This window comes from Bubalus kerabau, chromosome 7, assembly GCF_029407905.1.
Source record: "Bubalus kerabau isolate K-KA32 ecotype Philippines breed swamp buffalo chromosome 7, PCC_UOA_SB_1v2, whole genome shotgun sequence".
NCBI classification, from domain to species: Eukaryota; Metazoa; Chordata; class Mammalia; order Artiodactyla; family Bovidae; genus Bubalus; species Bubalus kerabau.
In genome coordinates, this window is record NC_073630.1 from 23,448,240 (window position 1) to 23,465,007 (window position 16,768).

The 16,768-nt window shown below is 36.2% G+C and overlaps 1 protein-coding gene across 2 annotated transcripts in view; it reads left to right on the plus strand.

Annotated features, from left to right (window-relative positions):
• LOC129657534 (B-cell scaffold protein with ankyrin repeats-like) overlaps positions 1–3,288 on the plus strand; it is a 44,863-nt gene extending 41,575 nt beyond the window's left edge. For both annotated transcript variants that reach the window (XR_008716786.1, XM_055587813.1), the window contains one exon: positions 2,676–3,288. Coding sequence is in view for 1 of the 2 variants with exons in the window: in XM_055587813.1 (XP_055443788.1) it covers positions 2,676–2,998 (323 nt within the window). In the remaining variant the exon portion in view is untranslated. The remainder of the gene's footprint in view (positions 1–2,675) is intronic.
• The last annotated feature ends 13,480 nt before the right edge of the window (positions 3,289–16,768 follow it).

The window sequence follows — 16,768 nt, forward strand, 5'->3', positions numbered from 1 at the left end:
ACAGATCCACCATTTAAAAAGTGGAGTCAGTCTCTTAGGATGATAACTAGTTGGAATAGTGAAAAGAATTTGTGATCATACGATTGGGGCAAAGGTGAGTTAGGACAAGGCAGCTTTAAACCATTTGATGCAAAAGAGAGAAAGAAAAGGAAACTAAGACTCTTGTGGACACTTTTTAGAATATGTTGTCATTTAATTATGTCAATAGCCCTACAAACTTGGATGCTGAAATACTGAGATGCTGAAATACAGCTAGGCTCGAATACTGAGTGGCTTGCTGAAACTTCACACAGTGAACATATGGCAAAGCCAGCTGATTCTAAGCCCGCACTTTCATAAGGATCATATTCTGTATAGCCCAAGGGATATGAAGAGCAAGTAATTTAGAGGAAATACATTTCACCTCAACAGAAGTAAAAATGTCTAATGATCAGTGTTGTCTAATCAAGAAACAGGTGCCTTAGAAAGTAGAAAACACTCGATCATTAGGGCTATGCAGGCAGTACGTGGAAGATCATCTCTTATAGACTGCAGGAAGGCAATTCTCTTACTGAGGAGGAAACTGGAAAGATGACTTCCAAAGCTTTTTCATGTTTATAAGCTCGCAAAGCCTTCTAGTAGGTTAGTGGGTTTTCAGCTACAACTAAAAATGAAATAAAGAAATGGAAAATAAAGGAACCAGCCTACAAGCCTGTAGTCCCATTTAGTATACGCAACATAATCTTAAATCAGCAGAACTTCTTCCTTTTATGTGCCAGAAAACATAGCTCAGAATATCAAAACTGTCAAGAAATGAGCCCTGAAAAACCATGTACACTTGGTCACTGTCTTTTTTATTCTTCCTGGTATATAAAAAGAGAGATTCTTAATAAAGTTTATCATAGTTGTTTCTAATACTATATCACCTTAAACTTGAGAAATTTACAAACAGGTTAAAAGGTGAATGTATTTGTATACTGATTAAACACTTATTTAATGAAAATAATATTTTGTGCTGCAATAACTGTGATTCAAAAGTATACCAGAATAGCAATGTGCAGGAACAATGCATAAGGCATTGACTGGCAAGTGATGATGGTATAACAGAGCAACATGACCAAGGGCATGTAAAAATCTGACATAATGCAAATATTTTTCTTTACTAACTTTGGTTTGGTTTAATTATAGCAGAAAATTATTTTATAGTTTATTTGCATGAAAATAAATAGAAATTTGCATCTTAACTCCTTTTTAAGAAAATACATTATTTTTAGTTTGAAAATTGCTACCTACCTTGAAGAGTTTCAGCTATTATAAGCTCATCTTTATAAAATACTTGATAATTTTTTGCTCACTGCACACCATACAAGAAGGGACCAGTGCTTTTGTCACTGAAATTCAATCATAGATCTACCTATAGCCATTTAGTTCTAACACATTTTGAAGGATAAAATATTTCCTTACCAGAAGTCTTTAACATGTCCTAAAGGTTTTTGTTTTGTTGTGTTTCCTGGTTAAACATACAAACCAAAAAACTAAATGATTTATTTAGCCCTCAAACACCCACACACCTAAGTGAACTGAAATCACCAAGTTTAGATCCCCTCTCTCTTCCTTTTTTTTTTTTTTTTTTTTTGGTCTACAAAATGGCAAACAGATAAATGAGGCCGGATTCACAATTTTCCAAAACATTATGAGGTGGCTATTTTCACTGCTTCAGAATTTTGCTGAAAGATAATTGACTTCTGCTTTGATGGTTTTGTTTCTGTTACTATAAATCTTCACATGGCTTGCTTCTAATAATGCCACAGCTATTAAAGTGAGGTGATGTGTAATTTCTGTAACACAGTTTTTCTAGCAAGGTGTGAAAGTATAGAATAATAATAAACCATCACTCAGCAGTTTGTGTATGTGTGTGTGTTATCATTGGGGTAGCAGTTTGCGTTCATCATTTTATAGTTATGCATAATTAATACACGTCTTCTGACTAATATGTAATTAGGAAATTCAAACTCCAAAACATTGACATGAAACCTACAAAATCCTAATGGAAAATTCCATACTGAAGATTTTTATAAAAGTGCCTACCTGTATTTGCTATTGCAGTTACTTTTTGAAAGAAAAAAACTCATACAGAAATCTAACATAACCCCTCCTGGAATTTCATGTTCATTTCAACTTCAAAAGGAAACAAAGTAGACATGGAAGTAGAAAACACAAAAAAGATCTTATAGAGGAATTCATTTGTTATTTAAGTATTTGGTTAATACTGAAATACATTGAAAAGGAGTTTTTACAATGTAATGTTTTTGTTTTGTTTTACATTTGAAACTGATATGGCTTTCTATATTAAACTCACCGTACAGGTAAGGGAGAGGCACTAATGCTAGTGAGAATATTGATGCATGCTTGATTTAAGATAAGGAATAGAAAGGGGAGAGTCTACACTGCTAAACCTTTGATGGTTTCTTATTTGCTGACTCTACAAGTCAGGAAAGCTTTGTGGGAATTATTTTTTTGGTGGGGGGGAGTGTGATCTTTTTTTTTTTTTTTTACTTTACAATATTGTATTGGTTTTGCCATACATCAACATAATCTGCCACAGGTGTATACATGTTCCCAATAGATTGTGTTTGACTTTTTCTTATATGGTTCCAAATGTGATGAAAAAAATTATTCTGTTTTGCTTATTTCAGATTCTTATTTCAAAGAACTTCCAACTCTTCTCCACTGTGCGGCAAAATTTGGGTTAAAGAACTTGGCTGTTCATTTGCTTCAATGTTCAGGAGCAACCAGGGCATCTAAGATAAAAAATCTGGAAGGTTCAGATCCAGCACATATTGCTGAAAGGCATGGTCACAAAGAACTCAAGAAAATCTTTGAAGACTTTTCAGTAAGTTGTTTTTTTCCATTTTATCTCGAAAACTGTTTTTATAAAATTAGTGTGTTTGTACATGGACATTGCTCTTTTGACAGTGATGCTACTATACGGCTAGTTTGTAGGGTCTGTTGGTTCTGAGTCATTGGTTGTCTTAAGCATTTTGCAAGATTAGTCCACTTGTTTTAATATTGCCATGAACCAGCTCTGATTACATACTCCCACCCCTAAATAACCCTTTTTGAAACTTATCTGGCCTTTCTGGCTTCCAAATAACCTGTTAGCTGTTGTTAACCTGTTAACAATACCTGTTCAGTATTGGAAAGGAGTTGATACAAAGGAAATGAAGACCCGTTACCTTTAGTCTTTTGTTCAAAAGTCTTAAGTAAGACATTATTAGGCCCATGAAATGAGATAAATTTTCATTATGTTAAAGGAATACATTTTGATAACCAAAAAGTCTATCCAATAAAAAACTAACTCATGTTGCTTAAGTTTCTTTCTGGTATGTGACTCCTTTTCTCTCTCTGTTAAGTCCCAGTTGCTTTTTGTATAACTTGAGCTTGAAGCCCCTAATTTTAGAACACCCTTTGAAGGATATTAGCTTTGTAAGAATGATGCCAAGGGACAATTCTTTTTTGCAGTTTTTATTTTTATTTTTTAATGGGAGGAAAATTGCTTTACAAGGAGTTGTGTTGGTTTATGCCATGCAGCAATGCGAATCACCACAGTTTTACATATATCACCTCCCTCTTGAGCCTCCCTCCCCAACCCCAGCCTACCCCTCTGGATCATCACAGAGCTCCAGGCTGGGCTCCCTGTGTTATACAGCAGCTTCCCACCAGCTATTTCGTTTACACTTGATGGTGTATACATGTTTATGCTACTTTCTTCGTTTACAAGGGACAATTTTGAAGGAGAGGATAATACCTTAGTACATAAAACACACTTTGTGTTTCCATAGTCAAATTTAGAAAAGCAATTCTTTTGTTTGTAACAAAGGTGTGCACATTTTGCTACCTGTGGCGGATTCATTTCGATATTTGGCAAAACTAATACAATATTGTAAAGTTTAAAAATAAAATAAAATTAAAAAAAAAAAGAAAGTGAATTATAATACTTCTGATGGCTCTTAGGAAAATATAGTAGTCAATTACCGTGTTGGTGAATATGTCAAAATTTGTCTTTGGTTTCTCAAAAGATAAATAATTTTATTGCCAATGAACAGTTAATAGAGAACATTGAAATGCTTCTGGTCATTTTAGCATATATTCTGATTATTAGATTAAGTCACTATAATGGTGGACTAATGAAAATCATCAGTATTTCTTATTTCCAGAGGACAAAATGATAACCAATCCAACTTTTTTCCCCACTTTTAAGAATAGCAAATGGTCATTGGAGAGTATTGGTATCATCCACTATCTGGAATTCTAATAGGATATCTTTTGCTTGTAAAAGAATACAGAAAGTAATACAAAAATATATACAGAAACTAATAAACTACTTTTTAATCTTATATGTCTTTCAAATGAGGAATAAGCATAATTTTCACTCCTGGAAAGGTTTTATATAGTGATTGTCATCTATGTGGTGAGTATAGTCATTTTAGTCATTATCCATCATGTATAGTCATTGATGAATGCAACATGCCAGGTAAGTCAATGAGTCAATTCAATTCAACCTCGTACATTGACACACAGAACTATTGTTCATTACATCCTGGGGACTCAATTCTACACAACTTTATTCTCAAAATTTTAACCACTGTTGGACTTAAAATTCCTCTTGAACGTTTTCAACATCCAGGGTTACTTTCTAATATAAATTGACTTCCAAAGGGTTATGCATTCACTTCTGGTTCTCCAGTGAGGACTCAACTTTAACAGATGCAGCCCCATGCCCACTACACATACTTCATAAATAATATGGTACTAAAGAATAATAACAGTAGGTTTGCAAGCTAGTATGAGGGTAGGATTCAGTGGATGTGGAAAATAAATTTTTCTCTCTCACATCCTCTGGGTATTTATACCTTTGCTTCTGCAATAATAGCTTTGATATTTGATTGATATCATTGTCTTTAGGTGACTTAGTATTTACTCTTTCACTGTGGCCGCATTCTAATTTTGCAAGGTTATACTTGATAATTACTCTATTAAATTTGACAAACTCTTTTTTGTATTCTGTCTTTTTGTTAGTAGTTTGCATTTTGCCAGTATGTCCATAGTAGACATTGCCATTGTAGCTAGGATGGAGCAATTATTTTGCAAATGTATGTCTTGCTGTCACTATAGCTGAAGGAAGTGCCTGTAGTTATTGTAAGAGACAGCATTTTTATAAGCACATTTTATGGCTATGAATAGTTTTAGGTAGAGTAATTTTGCAAGCTACCAAAGGTTCTTTTGTAAATGTGTGGTTAAGGAAATAGGAATGTATGAATTAGCTTGCGACATGCATGGTAAAGGGTGTTTCCTATTGATTTATTCTTCTAATATTCTTCTGATGACCAGTTTTATTTAAAATAAATCCAATAATCTTATCTGCTTGTTGAAAGTATGTCAGATAAACACATAATGAAATTTTATACTATAAGTTATAATAGTTATGTCTTTTTAAGAGTATATCTAAACTTAATAGAGAAAATGTGCAATCTATTTGCATTGCTAAAATGCTTTATTGTTTCTTTCATAATATTTATACAGCTTTAATATTATAATCACATTCTGATAGATCTCAGAGTTGTCACATATGCATTCAAATGTTCCATGAGCTATTTTTCGGAATTGTTTAAAGAAATAGCTATTCTTTCAGTTTGAGGTTTATAATCCACCAATTGACCATACTTCTGCACTGCAGAAATGTGTATTTTTAAATTCAAACATACCCCCAACTGATTTACTGATTTATTCAATTGTTCCTAATCCTCCATCAGTGAAACACTGTTCATTTTAGAATCTCAGAGGGTAATACAACACAGTGATTTTGGTCATGACTGAATAAAATTGGTAGAAGAAAAAGCCAATCATGATTTTTTAAAATCAAGAAAAAAAAAAAAAGAGACTCGTTAGCAAACATTCATAAACAAAGAAGTGCCATCCTATCTTAGTGCTAGCTAGATGAAGAAGAAGGAAGGAGGAAGCAGAGAAGAAGGGGCCTCAAATCACTTTCCTGACATTTCTTCATGTCACTTTTTACTTTGAAAGGTTAATAATTTATACACAATCTATGAGCAGAGCCTTTCATTATTAATAGGTAGTTTAAAGAATCCCCCTGCCAATGCAGGAGATGCAGGTTTGATCCCTGGGTTGGGAAGATCCCCTGGAGACAGCAAGAGTAACCCTCTCCAGTATTTTTGCCTAGGAAACCCCACGGACAGAGGAGCCTGGCAGGCAACGGTGCATGGGGATCACAAAAAGAGTCGGACACGACTTAGCAACTAAAGAACAGCTATGTGAGACTTGGCACTTCATGCTTTGCTGGTTATCTAATTAACACCTACACTTGTTTTATGCTTTCAGTACTCTTATAGATAAAAATACCATATATTTCTATAACCCATAAAGTCTTTTAAATAAACTACTCAATTTTCAGTTTCTAACAATGCCTTCTGAGAAAATTAATGTGAAAAGTGGATGGACAGAGGTAAAGGATTGGTATTTAAATCCACAATTGAGTGTGAACCACAGTTTGTTTCAAAGGACTCTTGAGAAAATCTAACTATTTCGGATATCAAGTAGCAATCCTGACAACTAATTCCATCCTCTAAAAACTTATCTTTTAAGTCAAAAATAACTGAAAATTTGAAACTAAACTGAAATTTGGCTACAGATTGTGAGATACTTTGTGATTTCAGAGAAAGTGCACAGCAAAAATTAGAATGTGTTTTAAGCAAAATAAGTGATATTTCTTTGTGTTATCCTCAGTATGTTACCCTATTTATCCCCATCAGTTTAAACATTTCACAAAATGATTACATCGTGTATAAATAGAGAAATACATCCTCCTCTGTGGGTTTGCTGTGGAATTGGAGAACGAACAGATATTTATTGTTCAGTTGCTAAGTCATGTCTAACTCTTTGCGACCCCATGGACTGCAGCACCCCAGGCTTCCCTGTCCTTCACTATCTCCCAGAGTTTGCTCAAACTCATGTCCATTGAGTCGATGATGCCATCCAACCATCTCATCTCTGTCACCCTCTTCTCCCCCTGCCCTCAATCTTTCCCAGCACCAGGTTCTTTTCTAATGGCTCTTCGCATCAGGTAGCCAAAGTTTTGGAACTTCAACTTCAGCATCAATCCTTCCAATGTATATTCAAGATTGATTTCTTTTAGGATTGACTGGTTTGATCTCCTTGCTGTCCAAGGAACTCTCAAGAGTCTTTTCCAGCACCACAATCTGAAAGCATCAATTCTTCAGCGCTCAGCCTTCTTTATGGTTCAACTCTCACATCCGTACAGTATTCAGATAGCATCTTTTTTTCTCCACCACAGTGTTCAATCACGTAGTTTGGTGCATATATAAAGAAGATCTTAGTGATACATCATGTTCATGAAAATTTCAGAAATAGAAAATCAGTTTTTCTTGTAGTTTCTCCAGTAGACTTTTCAAGAAGACTAACTGAATGTTTCTCTTGCTTACATCCATGATGGGATTCTTGTGACATCCTGCTCTCACTGACATAGCCTGACACTGCTCTTTACACCTGTGGACAGTGGACTAGTGTGGGCTAGTGTGTCTGTGTGTGTGCATGTGCGCCAGAAAGAGAGAGATGAAGATTGATTCTGTTGCCCTCTAGTGTCTGCCTGGTAGACAGTGACTCTGATCCTTTTCAAATGGTCAAGGGTTTGGAATGCAAGTACAGAGAGGTAGATTTTGGAGTACCTGAAGTATCCGTCCCTCATATAGCATCATGATTGACTGACTGCTGTAGGAAGGTAGGCTTTATGCTTAGCCCAGTGAACATTCATTCCTTTTGGCCCGTTATTTCTCTCAATATTGGCTTTGCTTATTTGATATCTTATATACTGTTTTGTTCCCTAGTGGATTATTACATATAATTTAGAACACACTAGTATATACTAGAAGAAGGCAATGGCACCCCACTCCAGTACTCTTGCCTGGAGAATCCCATGGATGGAGGAGCCTGGTGGGCTGCAGTCCACGGGGTCGCTAAGAGTCGGACACAGCTGGGCTACTTCACTTTCACTTTTCACTTTCATGCATTGGAGAAGGAAATGGCAACCCACTCCACTACTCTTGCCTGGAGAATCCCATGGATGGAGGAGCCTGGTGGGCTGCAGTCCACGGGGTCGCTAAGAGTCGGACACGACTGAGCAACTTCACTTTCACTTTTCACTTTCATGCATTGGAGAAGGAAATGGCAACCCACTCCAGTGTTCTTGCCTGGAGAATCCCAGGGACGGGGGAGCCTGGTGGGCTGCCATCTCCGGGGTCGCACAGAGTTGGACACGACGGAAGCGACTTAGCAGCAGCAGTATATACTAATTCCCTCTAAATGGCAGCATACCCTGCTCTACTTATATAATTTTTCTTCCTTATAAGTCTAGAAGTTGATGAGGGGAATGGACTCCTCTCTCCTCCCAACATCAGCTGCAGGGGAAATGCCCAGCACATATTTATTCATTGATGGGAAAAAAAAGGCAAGTATCAAATTTAAGGACTTGTTTGATCTCACTGAACCAGTAATATCCTTAACTGGATCCCATGCTTTTAAAAATATGTTGCTCATATTCTTTCTACATTCAGGATTTTTTCAAGTTTAGGTTTAGAGTATCCATAGACAAATAACATAGCTGCTATCTTCAGCATTTATTTTTAATAGGCCAGCCTACAGTGAATTTTAGAATTCTGGCCTTTGTTCAATATTGATGTTTTGTTAGAACTGAAGAAAGTGGAACAAGTCACATAACTGCATTTGACTGCATGCATTACAAATTCATGTCTCAGTTATGCTTTTGGAGCTACTTAGCAATCTCCTTCTAAAATCACATTAAATGCACCACAGTGGTGCATTACAGATTTTTATTCTTCCCTAAGTCCTCAAACTCAGTTTTGATGCCCTAACTGTGCAGTTCTAAACGTCCTATTAAACTCCCTCAACTCTGTCTTCTTTGTCAAATTCTTATCTTTCTTCTAGTCATTTGGTCTTGGGATTCAGCCAAGTTCAATTTGAATCCTAACTTCATTAATACCACATTTCCATCCTTGAACAACCTCTTTGTTTTCTCTCAGCTTCAGTTTCTTTATCTGCAAATAGGAAAAATAATTCCTTACAGGGTGTTTTAGGACTTGATGACATTAATGTGAACACATTAAAGGTATAATAGATCCACAATAAATGATGTTGCATTCACTTTATTTTCTTTTGATTTATTGTTATTCATATCAACTTGAGACCTCACCATCAATCATAGCCTCTCTCTTCTTCATCATTAATCTCTCCCATTATGTTGACTCTTTCTTAAACAAACATGTTTGAATACACATACATTCCCATCAGCCCTGATTTCTCTTTGATCCCTTTTTTTAGGTCCAGAACTAACTGAAAGAATGACTTTTCATTTCACTTATTTCTTTCCTCCTAACAACCCAAGCTTTGCATTCAGCCCAGTACTAAAGCTGTTCTGTCAAAGGCCATGAGTAATCTAGATCAGATCCATTGGATTGCTCTCAAACTTTGGCACTGGATTCCCCGACCCTGTCTTTTTTCTAAATCTCCACTGATCCTTTCTAACTTCCTTCTCTTACCCCATCAGCTGTGGTTCTTTCTACACAGTCTTCTCTGATGATTGATAGCTAGTCATTGTCTTTAGCCTGGACCTTCCTCCTGAATTAAGGTTCCAATTCTAGTTTGCAAACTGAATGTGTCCACATAGATATGTTACAGGCCTCTAGATCTCAACACACCCAAATGTTCCTTTTCTTTCATCCTTTCTAATGGCATAATTATCTGCAATATTGACTTGGTGAAAATTTGAAAGTCATTTTCAACTCCTAATTAGATAGTCACAAATGCATATACTATTTTCCATTTTTCAGATGAGGAAATCGATTTGTAGAGATGAAGTACCTTGTCCCAAAGTCACCCTGCTAAAAATATGTCTGATGTAACCCTGAACCCATTCATAGCCTCCCTCTTCCTCACACTACCCTGATTCAACTATCAATTCGGTTATCTTAACAGTTGCACTTACGTGTCGTCTATCACATCTGTTCCCTCCTTTTCATTCTCTCTGTGGCTCTCTTGGTTTATACCTTATCTCCCTTTTGATCAACTGTGCTGAAAAGGCCCCCAGGGAGGTCTTCCTTCTCAGTTTTGGTGGCCTCCAATCGTCCCATGTCAGGCTGCACACTGAGGACCCACCATGGCTTAGCCCAGCTAACTATTGTAGACATGTCTTTTGTGCACACATCTCAGCCACCAAAGTCCATTTGTCCTTCCTTCATGTAATTATTAAAAGTTATTCCCTTTACCTAAACATTCCTTCCTCCTAAATAAAATATCCTGATCTCCTAACCATGCCAAAATCTCAATTCAAACCACCAATTCCAGGAAACTTTCATAGAAAACGGCTGTAGGTATACACCTCCACTATTATACATTCAATTTCCATCACAAACTTTAGCCTAATTTAGGAACATTATGTGCTAGAGGCTGAGCACCTATGCTCAAGAGCTACCTAAATACTGGCTCTGCTGCTTTCCAGCCATGTGCCCTGACTAAGGGTTTCCCAGGTGTTCAAGGATAAAGAATCCACCTGCCAAGGGAGGAGACATGGGTTGGATCCCTGGGTCTGGAAGATCCCTTGGAGTAGGAAATGCAGCCCAGTCCAGTATTGTTGCCTGGGAAATCTCATGGACCAAGGAGCCTGGTGGGCTACAGTCCATGGGTTTGCAGTGGGTCAGACACAAGTCACATGAGTCATACACACACGGCACATGCTCTGAGTAAATCACTTCATCTCTCCTTGCTTAGGTTTCCTCATTTCTAAAATGGAGATAAACACCTGTTTTGGTACCATTGTTATGATAAACACAAGTACATATGAAACATGCACTAGAATACCTGATAAGTAATAAGCACTCAATAAAAGTTATCTGTAATTATGTATTATTTGTCCACTATTCCATTTCTGAGAACCCATTCCTCCATGGGACTTTTTATAGTTTGAAGTAAGTACTGGTGAATAGCTATTTATTTGTATTTTCTTGTTGGTTTTTTTTGTCTGTCTCTCCAATACATTATGAATTCCATGAGGGCAAGATAGTTTTACCTCTTCACCACAGTTCTTTAATATCTAACTAACACAGTTTTTGGCAAACACTATGTGTTCACTGCATAAGCATTGAATGAATTAATCAATTAGTGTTGATTACATTAACTTTTCAGTTCCTGGAGCCAAGTGTCATGCTCTGTTTATTCCATATTCCCCATAGCATCTAACCTAATGTCTTCCATGTTGTAGATAATAAATGTTTATTGATTAATAACAATAGTAATGACTCTCATCCTAAAGAAAAAAATTGTAAGTGTTATTTGGATGTTTGTCCAAGATGAGAAATAAATATTTTCTTACAGTTCTTTAAGAGAAGAGACTATGGGGAAGTAAAATTTGGATACAAAAAACATTAAACCAGAAAAATTTCTTGTAGCCTCCAGAAACTTACCATTAGTAAAAGATACATTTGAAGCTCTTCATTATTTCAGTGGAGAAGGAAATGGCATCCCACTCCAGTAGTCTTGCCTGGAGAATCCCAGGGATCGGGGAGCCTGGTGGGCTGCCATCTATGGGGACGCACAGAGTCAGACACAACTGAAGCGACGCAGCAGCAGCAGCAGCAGCATTATTACAGTGCCAAGTGGTTTTAATCTTGGCAAATATTCCAGTGTTTTAGTGTCAATACCCACACTTAATCTTCTTGAGTCTCTCTTCAAATCCTCCACAAACAACTTTTATCCTTTAAGAACTAGATTCAGGCCAGCACAATACATTAAAACTTTATCCACCATATTTATCATTATTTATCTAAACATCTAGAGATATTTTGTGATTTTATTTTTATACTGTTCTTACTAAAATGTATTTTCTTAGAAATAGATATGCCAGTTTTCTAATTTGTAAAATATCTGTCCTAGCAACAGTAGGCATTTACATGGCAAGGACTATGATAAATTATGCAGTAAATTTATCATGATAAATTATATGCCTCTTATTTTATTGCAAATGACAAGGAGAGAGATAATGTACTTCTCTTGTGAGTATCAGAGAACTAAACAGTTCCATTTTATGTTTATTATTGTCTATTCAATAAGTATGTAGTTAATGAACAATTACTAAGCATGAGGATACCATTAACAACAGATAACAGAATAATATTATTTTCAGAAAAAATTGCAATTTTTGACCAGTAGCATAATTGTTGATATGCGAGATCAGAATGGAGGTAATTTTTACTTTTCTTGATTGGGAATATTTGCCATGAAATTGTAAATTGGCTGTTCATATGAAGTGTACTGATTTAAGTAAGTTGCTTGAGATTAGTGGCCTTGTTCCTATAATGATCCTGAAACGTGACTCAGCTCAAGCTCATTCTTTTTGTTCCATATAGATCTGACTCAAGAAAGGAAAGGAAAGAAGATAAAACAAGCTCACCTTTATTGAATGCTTCTGTATCAAGCATTATGCTTGGTGATAACATATTAGATCAGTATACTAATCTGTATGAGTTTGACATTTTTACTCTCATTTTACAGATCAGGAAATTAGATTGTCATTTGTTGGAGATTGTGCACTAATCTGATAGAGCTGTATTTCTCACCTAAGCCCAAGTAAGCTCCATTTAATGATTTTAAGTACTGCATATCTCCTTCTTCCTTAAAATCAAATACTACCAATGCATTATCTTTTAATTTTCATCCTTTGTATTTATATTCTGATAGTACACAAATATATTGATAACTCTGCTGAGCTTCATATTTTAAAAAATGATAGTGAGCATTGGAGCCTAGGAACCAAGAGCTGTCCCTATCTGAACAGAGTTAAACTCAAGTGATTTTAAATGTTTTTGTTTAACTATTTTAACTTTTGAAAGTAGTCTTTGGTAACATATATGAAGACTTTTTTTCTCAAAGCAATTATGTAAGAAGTAAATACATCAGTCAGTCAGTTCAGTTCAGTCACTCAGTCGTGTCCGACTCTTTGCGACCCCATGAATCGCAGCACGCCAGGCCTCCCTGTCCATCACCAACACCTGAAGTTCACTGAGACTCACGTCCATCGAGTCAGTGATGCCATCCAGCCATCTCAGCCTCTGTCGTCCCCTTCTCTTCCTTATATTTATCCTGAATTATAGCATATTGTATTTAAGTGAAACAATGGTCTCATGGAGCAGCATGTAGTCATTTCTGGTTGGAGTTAGAAGACTTGTCTAGAAGAAAACAGTTATGGGATTTGTAAGGAAATACACGAATTCAACTCCTGGTTAAAATTACATTTTTATATAACAGAGAAGGGGTATTTGCTTTGTAAAGGGAAAAGTCGTGCAAGGATCTCACTCCCTAAATCATGAATGCTTAACACTGAAGCCCTATCACGGCAGTGTACTCAATGAGCAAAGTACCTCGGGCAAAACAAAGTCTCACTGGTGCTGAAACTGCTCATGACAAATAAAGTGATAGCTAGTGTCCCAGAACATGATGAAATAGATGAACATAAAAATGTCCAAAACATCTTCATAAATATTGAAAGACCCTGAAATGGAAGGCAAGATCATAATTGGAAAAGTTGAAATCACAGGATATTTTTCCAAAGAAGATAAATCATGAACAGAATTTTAAATACTAAATATTTAGTGGAGAAACATGAAGGATGCACCTGGGTGAAAGGAATGGAATGTACATTTGTGGGGAGAAGGCAGAGCACATGTAACCTCTGAGTTCTTGGACCAGAAAACAGAGTCATTTTATGCGTTTTTTTCATGGAATACATATTATCCTTTGACTTGTGTGCAGGAATGACCGAGGTAAGACCATAGACATTTTTTTTTAATTTAATATTTAGTATGAAACTTTAATAAAATATATAGTAAGAAATGCTGTCTTTAGAGCTTATACACACATTCACAGTAGATATTAAAAAATCCAAGCAATAGGATATTTTTACTAAAAATAAGAGTGAAAAATGTGATGAAATAAATCAAGATATTTTTCATTCTTTTATCTGCTCTTTTTGTGGAATGACTTTCTTTTCTGAATGTTTGTCATTATTTATCACTTCAAGGGAGAAAAAGAATAACAGAGTAGGAAGGAAAAATGATTGCAATTTAGTAGTATCTTTGATTTTATGCAGATTATCATAAAGCACCTTGTGAGACATACAGACACACACCCCAACTGAGAGAGAGAAACATAAGTTGCCATTTAGAAGAATTATTAAAGGAATTCCCTGGTGGTCCAATGGGTAGGACTTGGAGCTTTCATTTCTCAGGGCCTAGGTTCAATCCCTCGTCAGGGGAACTATGAGCCTGCAAGCCATGTGATGCAGCCAGGAAAAAACAAACAAACAGGGAATTATTATTATAGTCTAAATTTTTATTGGTAATAATAAAAGTAAATTTTTTGAAAATAATATTTGTTGAATTTTATAACTAGTATCTAGTAGTAATCATGGTAACTGAACGTATGCTAAAGATCTATTTTGTTTCTCCTTCCATATGATATAGGTATGTTTCTAGGAATTTACTCAGTCCTTAGTCTTTATTCTTTATTTTTATATTCAGCTTCAATATATTATACAAACAAGTTGATATTCTAGGAAAAAAATATGTGACTATATGTCCATTTTAATTTCTGAGAAATGGCAGACTTTGTTTTTCTTTTGTAAAATGATTAGGATATGAATATCACTTAAAATCAACATCCACATTTTTAAGCTCTCACTAGATCAGGAATTTCTTATTAGTGGATTGCTTATCTATGCCAAGCTGAGATTTTTCCCTTTATAAACTTCAGTTTCATTATACTTAGATCCTGTTCACCTTTTTATAAATCTGTATCTAGGCATGCAGTTTGAATAAAGAATACATAAGGCAAAATTCCATACGAATTTAAAACTGAATACCTTTCTTTTATGTAATATTCATAAACCAACACTAATACAGAAGTAAATAAATTTTATGTTTGGTAGCTTCCAAGGAGAAAATGCATCTGTTTATTTTCATTTTTATTTAAAAATAATACATAGTTATTTTAGAATATTTGGAAAACACAGAGAAATATGGAGGTTATTTATAACTCTGCTGCTGCTGCTGTTGCTAAGTCACTTCAGTCGTGTCAGACTCTGTGCAACCCCATAGACGGCAGCTCACCAGGCTCCCCCATCGCTGGGATTCTCCAGGCAAGACACTGGAGTGGGTTGCCATTTCCTTCTCCAATGCATGAAAGTGAAAAGTGAAAGTGAAGTCGCTCAGTCGTGTCCAATTCTTAGCAACCTCATGGACTACAGCCTACCAGACTCCTCCGTCCATGGGATTTTCCAGGCAAGAGTACTGGAGTGGGGTGCCATTGCCTTCTCCGATTTATAACTCTACCTTCTAGAAATAACCACTTTACACATGTGTTTCCTTAAGTAATTCAAAACCCATTATTTAGCTAAACAGTGCTCATATTCTAATTATTCCTAGAACTTTTAAAGTAAGAGATTTGTTACATTTGCTAATGGTGCATACATAACTCCATGCTCTGGCTTCTTTGTTAATGCTTTCAGGATGTAGCATCCTCCTCCAGCTTTCCTAGTTCCCAGGTAGTGTTGACTTTTCCCCTAGATTCTCACGCAAACATCATTCACAGAGACCTCTGTGTCAATACCAATTCTCACGACAGGTTTAGGGGCAGAGAAGGAGTTTCACTGTAGCAATGACCCTGGTGCTAATCTTCATCCATAATAATCAGCATTTTTTCCTCCAAATACTGCCCCACACAGACCTTACTTCTCTGCTCTTGCATACTCTCAGGAGTTTGGTCATCTTCTTTCATTCTTTTCTATTTACGTCTTTAAACTATCAATTTTCTTCTTTAAACAATTTATCAGAAAGCCTTCTTTATCCTCAAGAAGAAATTTGATGTCGGCTATTGAGCTCGATAAAGGACAGAAATGGTATAGACCTAACAGAAGCAGAAGATATTAAGAAGAGATGGCAAGAATACACAGAAGAACTGTACAAAAAAGATCTTCACAACCCAGATAATTACGATGGTGTGATCACTGACCTAGAGCCAGACATCCTGGAATGTGAAGTCAAGTGGGCCTTAGAAAGCATCACTACGAACAAAGCTAGTGGAGGTGATGACATTCCAGTTGAGCTATTCCAAATCCTGAAAGATGATGCTGTGAAAGTGCTGCACTCAGTATGCCAGCAAATTTGGAAAACTCAGCAGTGGCCACAGGACTGGAAAAGGTCAGTTTTCATTCCAATCCCAAAGAAAGGCAATGCCAAAGAACGCTCCAACTACCGCACAATTGCACTCATCTCACACGCTAGTAAAGTAATGCTCAAAATTCTCCGAGCCAGGCTTCAGCAATATGTGAACCATGAACTTCCTAATGTTCAAGCAGAGGAACCAGAGATCAAATTGCCAACATCTGCTGGATCATGGAAAAAGCAAGAGAGTTCCAGAAAAACATCTATTTCTGCTTTGTTGACTATGCCAAAGCCTTTGACTGTGTGGATCACAATAAACTGTGGAAAATTCTTCAAGAAATGGGAATACCAGACCACCTGACCTGCCTCTTGAGAAATTTGTATGCAGGTCAGGAAGCAACAGTTAGAACTAGACATGGAACAACAGACTGGTTCCAGATAGGAAAAGGAATACGTCAAGGCTGTAT